This window comes from Equus caballus, chromosome 22 (assembly GCF_041296265.1).
Source record: "Equus caballus isolate H_3958 breed thoroughbred chromosome 22, TB-T2T, whole genome shotgun sequence".
NCBI lineage: Eukaryota > Metazoa > Chordata > Mammalia > Perissodactyla > Equidae > Equus > Equus caballus.
This window is the reverse complement of record NC_091705.1, coordinates 23,093,315-23,100,820: the sequence shown is the minus strand read 5'-3', so window position 1 is coordinate 23,100,820 and position 7,506 is coordinate 23,093,315. Positions and strand designations below refer to the sequence as shown.

The 7,506-nt window shown below is 38.9% G+C and overlaps 1 protein-coding gene across 1 annotated transcript; it reads left to right on the top strand.

Moving 5' to 3' along the window:
- Positions 1-4,703: 4,703 nt before the first annotated feature.
- DEFB127 (defensin beta 127) lies at positions 4,704-6,842 on the top strand. Its single transcript, XM_005604740.2, has 2 exons — positions 4,704-4,914; positions 6,448-6,842. The coding sequence occupies exons 1-2, from the start codon at positions 4,866-4,868 to the stop codon at positions 6,699-6,701; spliced, it is 303 nt and encodes a 100-aa protein (XP_005604797.1). The 5' UTR covers positions 4,704-4,865; the 3' UTR covers positions 6,702-6,842.
- The last annotated feature ends 664 nt before the right edge of the window (positions 6,843-7,506 follow it).

Sequence of the window (7,506 nt, the reverse complement as noted above, 5' to 3'; positions counted from 1 at the left end):
GGAGCATGTAATCAAAACTTCATTTCTTTTTCTGGCTGAATAATAGTCCATTGTACGTAAACATCACATTTAATTTATTCCTTCTTCTGTTGATGGACATTTGAGTTATTCCCACCTCTGACTATTGTGATTGCTGCTGCTATGCACATTCACGTACAAGTATCTGTTTGCATCCCTATTTTCAATTTTTGTAGGTGCATACCCAGGAGGGGAACCACTGAGTCAGATAGAAATTCCATGTTTAACTTTTTGAGGAAGCACCACACTGTTTTCCACAGAGACTGCACAATTTTACATTCCAATCAACAAAGTGCAAAGGTTCCAATTTCCCCACATCATCACCAATGCTTGTTATTTTCCTTTCTTAAAATTCGAACTATACTAGTAGATATGAAGTGGTACCTCATTTTGGTTTTGATTTGTATTTCCCTCCTAACTAAAAATGTTGAGGATGCTTTTGTGTGCTTATTGGCCATTCGTATATCCTCTTTGGAGACATTTCTTTCAAGACATTACTTCCTTCAAGTCATTTGTCCATTTTTAAATTGGGTTGTTTGTCTTTTTGTTGTTGAGTTGTAGTTCTTTATATATTCTTGATAAACTCTTATCAGGTGTGTGACTGGCAAATATTTTCTCCCATTCCAGAGGTGTTTGTTCATTTTCTTGATAGTGCTCTTTGACACATAGAAGTTTTTACTTTTGATGAAGTCAAATTTATCTTTTTCTTTTGTTGCCTATACTTTTGATGTATATTTGAAAAACCATTGCCAAATTCAAGGTCATAAAATTTTCTGCTAAGAGGTTTATAGGTTCACCTGTTACATTAGGTTTTTGGTGACTTTTGCGCTAATATTTGTAAACGGTACAAGATAAGGGTCCAGCTTCATTCTTTTGTATGTGGATATCCAGTTCTTCCAGCACCATTTGTTGAAGAGACCACTCTTTCCCCGTTGAATGGTCTTGGCACTCTTGTCAAAAATAAGTGGACCATAGATGAGACATTTTGTTTCTGGACTCTTAATTCTTTTCCATTAGTCTATATGTCTATCCTTAAGCCAGGACCACATGGTTTTGATTACTGTGGCTTTGCAATAAGTTTTGAAACTGAGAAATATGAGTCTTCCAACTTCGTTCTTTGAGATTGTTTTCCTTCTTCAGGATCCCTTAACATTTCCTAAGAATTTTAGCATGAGTTTTCACATTTCTGGGGGGAAAAAACTCCATTGGGATTTGGATAGAATTTGCAATAAATCTGTAGATTTCTTTGGGTAATAGTGACATCTTAACAATACTGCTTTCTAATTCATGAACACAAATGTCTTTGTACTTCTTTAGTTATTCTTCAGCAATGTTTTGGAGTTTTCAGGATACAAGACCTACACCTACTTTGTTAAATTTGTTACTAAATATTTTTATATACTATTGTAAATGGATTTATTTTCTTAATTTCCTTTGCAAATAATTCATTGCAAGTGTACAGAAATGCAAATGATTTTTATGCATATATTTTGTATCTGCAACTAGGCTGAATTCATTTATTATCTCTAACAGTATTTTGTGAATTATTTAGGGTTTTCCACATATAAAATTATGTCATCTGTGAACAGATAGTCTTACTTCTTCCTTTCCAATTTGGATGCCTTTTATTTCTTTTTCTTGCCTAATTGCTCTGGCTAGAACTTGAATGGAAGTGTGAAAGCACTCATTCTAGTCCTAGTCTAGTTGCTGCCTCAGAATTGGCTTGAGCATACATAAGATGGTGTCATGGAGAATTAATGAAGTTGAGACACACTGACACCCTTTGGCAGGAGTTCTCCACTCTGACTTATCTGAACAAATTTAGCCATTAAAATCTGCCCTGAAAAAGTCTAAAAGAAACAGGAAAAAGAAAAAGAAATAATAACGTTGAGTGTTGGTAAGGAGGCTAAGAAAAAACACCCTCCCAACTATAGATAGATTGTGAAATTTGTACAACCATTCTGAAAACCAAATTGACAATATTTGCCAAAAGTCTTAGGAATGTACTTTTCCATTCATCCACCAAATCAGCTTGTAGGAATTAACTCCAAGGAAGTATTCATACAGCCAGTAGACACTAAAAACTATTCCACAATATACAAAAGAGCTTGGGGGCAATCTTGAAAAGAATGTTTGAGTAGAAGAGAGGGAAAAGGGAAAATAGCTTAAAAATCCAGTGCGCTAATGAGAAGCTCAGATTAGGTAAAGCCAAGAGAACCCATCATGAGTGGGATGAAGAAATTTCATTTAAGATCAATGATGTCTTCCAGTCCTTTTGAAAGTTACTTGTGTTGCTGCCAAGTAATTGCCTCCTCAGTAACCCTCCTTCCCAAACTCTTGTATAAATTTTGGTAAATTCCAAAATGCCAAGAAGTTGTGATTTTATTTTTATTGACAGTTAAGGAAGAGTTTTACATCAGGGAGAGTGGATTTGGTGCAAGTCAGAGTTAGCATATGAAGACAGAATTCTGAAGGCCAGGGTATCCTTCTGAATGTAAACATCTCCGGAACCAGCAGAGGTTAGAAGGACTTTCAAAAACCATGCGATTTGTGGAAGTTTCAGACAGTTTTACTACATCCTTCCTGTTAATCAGGAAAATCCCATAAGCAGATATTTGGGTTGAACAATAAAGCTATTTTCATTCTGTTAAAGGAAAAGTTTAGAATGGTATACAACATGTTTCTAGATGTTTTCTTTCGATAGGAATGCTGCTGGTTATATCCTTTCCTCTCTTTGTTTTTGTACTTCCTGATTCTTGTTAATAATGTGCATGTTACACAATAAAACTATTTTTTAAAATACTGTTTTTAATCAACATAAAAAGAAAAAGAAAGCAAAAATCTTTCAAACAAACACAACTTCCCTGGCTGACCCATTTAAATAAACAAATAATTTGCTCTCCTAACTCCTCAACTCAATAAAACTTGGTGGGTGAGTTATCCAGAAATTTATCGCACTTATGTCCTTTTATAAGTAGTACATTAAAACAACTTGTACTTTTAAAAATCCCAGGGGACTTTGAGGTCCTTAGACTTAATGAGGGCTGATTAGTGATTTTTTCCTCACTAAGAAACATCAGGCTCTTTATTCATTCCATCTTGCTCATGGGAACACCTCATGTTTAGCCCTAAGAGGACTTGGGGGGAAAAGAAGATGCTGTTCTCTATGGGCTCAATCTAGGGGACCTCTCTGGTAGCAGGGGACAGAAATGACATACACATACACACACGCATGTGTACGTGCGAGTACACACACACCTCACTGAAGCGAAAGTAGAGAGATGCCATTTTTTCTAAGATGTAGTCTTAATGGTATCTGCGGGACAGAAGAATGTGAGTTTTCTACTCAAGGGGTAGGTGAAGAAGACAGTGCAAGTCAGATACATAATGTTCTCTCTGTTGCACAAACAATGCATTTTGTTAATGTAAACTCTTCATCTTCAAAACTCAAACATCAACTTATCAGCCCCACCCTGATGTCTCCATTAGTTCGTCTACACTGTCCAGAGGCTATTGTGTTGAATTGCTTACAGCCAGAGCCTGAGTGAGAGGTTGTTAAGCTAAGGACTATAGAGATGGTATCATCCCCAAAAGCTTATTCTATAGATACCTGTGTCCTGGTTGGGATCTAAAATGAATTGCCATGATTCTGGATTGGTCTTCGAGATGAAAATATCTGAAAGAAATTCAAAGGAAAGTCTGTTAGTCTTTCAAAAGAGTTATAATGCCATAGAAATCAAAGCCTGAGTAATAAAAATCATTCCTATAGTTTCCTAAACCTGCGCTGATAGGAAATAAGTTGCTAAAGTAGCACAGCCCCCAGAAGAATTCTCCCCCAACCTCCTCCAAGATACGACCAATGAGCTCAGTTGGGAAGGGAAATCTTCCCAGAGAGCAGAACAGAGAGAATACAAATTGACGGGGCCGGCCCTGTGGTGTAGTGGTTAAGTCTGACATGCTCCACTTCGGCGGCCTGGGTTCACAGGCCCGGATCCTGGGTGCAGACCTACACTGTTTGTCAAGCCATGCTGTGACAGTGACCCACATACAAAATAGAGGAAAATTGGCAGAGATGTTAGCTCAGTGCTAATCTTCCTCAAGCAAAAAAAGAAGATTAGCGGCAGATAGCTCAAAGCGAATTTTCCTCACCAAAAAAAAAAGAAAGAAAGAAAGAAAGGGAATATAAATTGACTAAAGGGTTCTCTACACTAAGAGGAAAGAAACTCTCACTATTATAGTCTTCTAGGATAATGTCTTATGCTACGTCATCTCTGTCTTTTCTCCCCATTTTACTGTCTCTAAGAAACTTTTTTTATAGTCATTCTGCTATTCTTCCATCGTTGTACATTGCTTATCTGTGAGCAAGTAAATTTACCTAGGATGTGGGGATGAAACTCAGCTACCATTTGGACCGACTGAAGTGATAGACACAACGTTGAAAGATCCTAGACTTAGCTGAATGCAGTAAATAAATAATTTTCATCATTTATATTCATTCTTAGAAGTGAGTACATGGCTACCTTGGTCTAGCCGGGCAGACAGCCAAAGTAGAGAAAGCCCAGATTCCTCTCACCAGCAATCTACAGCCTACAAAATGGCATCAGGTTTTTGGGATGGAACATGCTGTGTCTCTGACTTCCGTGTGGGGGCAAAGTGGGTAACCTCAAATTTCCTGTGCCTGCCCACATGATGCGGAGTCCACAGTTCAGAAGTTTGGAGGCACACTTCGTAGCATACCCTCTGTTCTGCTTCAGTGCATAAGAATCCAAGTCTCTGAGGAAGGTGACATGGTGTGCAATTCACTGAACCAAGAGCTTTAGCTGCCACCTCCTTTGGGAAGCCTGGCCATGCGGCTCCTCTTGATGCTTGCAATTCTGCTATTCCACAAGTCCACAGGTAATCCCGAGCCTTCCAGAGGCTCACCCAAATCGACAGTGGGATGGATTATTTCCAAGAACCCAAGGGAATTTCTTATTCAGAGTAGGAGGAGATAGGGCCCCTAAGGATAGCAGAAGTCTAGCCAGTGTAATCGGAAATTCCCTCTTGCTGAGGCCTTTTACCATGTCCCTGTTCTTACAAAGGAGCCCTCGCAGGGGTGAAAAGAGGTCCTAACTTCCTCTGGGAAGGTTTCCTTATAGGGTGGAATAAGATCAATATCTAGGGATGCCCTTATTTATTTGGATACAGTTTTTCCTCTGGGACCCAGCCATATTCTCTTCCACTCTGATATATATATTTTAGTCTCTTATACTTCAGTGTGGAAGAAGCACAAACTTTAAAGTCAGGTTGAGAAATATGTCTCCAATGTCTATTAGTTTATCAACTTTGGATAAATAGCTAAGACTCTCTGAGCCTCAATGTCCTCATTTGTGGAGATAATGACACCTGGCTCACGGGAGATTTACTAAATGATAGAACATTTGTGAAACAGCTGGCATAGGGCTTGGCACATACCAAGAACTTAAAAATTAGTTTTCTTTCCCCTTTTGAAACCAGATCTCTTATATTTGTCCCTTATTATAAAAATAATAATAGTCTATCCCTGGCCCCCTAAACTCCTAAGCGTCAAAGGAGTTCTAGAAACTGGGGTTAGAGGCAGCATCTTTGTTCTTAGTCTTCATCCTCTGAAGTCTATCCCAGAGGGTAGTGCAAGCCCAGAAGCCAAAATTTGAACATCCTAACTCTTAGATCATTGAAAGTATTTTCAGATCACTAAAGGAAAGAATATATATCAAGGCGAGCAAAAGTCTAGGACTGAACATTGGAAGAATTCTTGCCTCTGCAGGTGGAGAGAGAATGAGGAGTCATAGTGGGACTTGTTTAAATCCAAGACTATTGGGATGACATAGAAGCCAAAGGCAGATCTGCGTTAGCACAAATGTGCAATACTGAGAATTAATAGGGGAGGAAGATTATTGAAGGGAAAAAATACCTGACTGGACAGCAAGGAAGTCATTCTTGACCATGGTAGTGAGTACGAACCCAAGAGCATAGTTTGACTTAGAAATAAAAACATAGTAACAAATTATGATTCCCTGGCCTTAAGGTGGGGGAGTGGTAGGAAGTAGTGCCCTGGGAGCATTCAAATGGAGGCAGATTTGCTTAGGTTCCCAGATAAAGCATAGCTCCAATCCTGAAATCAAGAATTCAGCTCCTTTATTTTCTCAAATAAGATCTGATGCTCTTGGTGGCATCTATCAGATGTTGGATGAAAGCCCCAAACCTAAGAGAAACTAAATATGAGTGATCAGTTAGCCATAAACACTGAGGTTTACCCTCTTGGAGAATCTTCTGTGGGATATTATGGGTCTATGCCTTCCGGGTCTCCCATACACCTAATCCCTACCAACATCCTCTGCCTTCCCCATGACCAAAGTTACCTCTTAGTCTCAGACACTGACCTTGGCTTATTGTTCTTTATGTACACAGTAACCGAACAACTTAAGAAATGCTGGGGTGAATATATACGAGGACACTGCAGGAAAATATGCAAAATAACTGAAATACGTCAAGTGCTATGTGAAAATGGGAGATACTGTTGCCTCAATATCTTGGAACTGGAAGCACGTAAAAAAATTACAAAGCCAACACGTCCAAAGCCAATGACATATGCAATAACTTTGCCTCAAGATGAAGATATAAATGTAGACAATTTTTTAAGCCCCAAGGCAAATTCTACATAAATCAAGTATAATTTTCCGTTCATTTACTTCTCAAGCTATTCCAATAAACTAAGGTGAAGTGATTCACATCTTCTCCCTTCTGGTTCCTTGATCCCCAGAACTGACCTTAAAGCATATTCTAAATAAAGCTCATTGCCAGTTTTCTGACTCATTTGTTCTTTAACCAAAGAGCAAACACTCAATATACCAAGTGACAAATTGATAAGACAGCTCAGAACCTCCCCCCGAAGAAGGGATGTAGACAGTGCACTAAAAAATCTATAGCATGGAAGACTGGAACAAGAAACTCAGGGAAGTTGACATGTAATTCGGGAAAGGGTGATGCTGAGTAATTGGGGAAAATTGGTGAGTGAGTTTAGGATTAAAGTAGTGCCTTATGAAATGTGTAGGATTTCAACAAATGAGTATTAGTAGGGAAGGCGATTTGAATAAATAGAATGAAATTTAAAAATGGAAGGAAATTAGAAAAGACAGGACATTTCAGGAGAATATACATGCACTTTGTTTGATCTAAGAATAAAATACTGGGGCCGGCCCCACAGCCAAGTGGTCAAGTTTGCACACCACGATTCAGCAGCCCAGGACTTCGCTGGTTCGGATCCTGGGTGGGGACCTAGTACTGCTCACCAAGCCATGCTGGGGCGGCGTCCCACATAGCAGAGCCAGAGGGACCGACAACTAGGATATACAACTACGTACTGGGGGCTTTGGAGAGAAGAAGAAAGAAAAAAAAAGAATGGAATACCCAAAATTGAACTATAGGGAAGCCTAATTTCTTTAGTGAATTTCTTTAGTGAAGGAATGA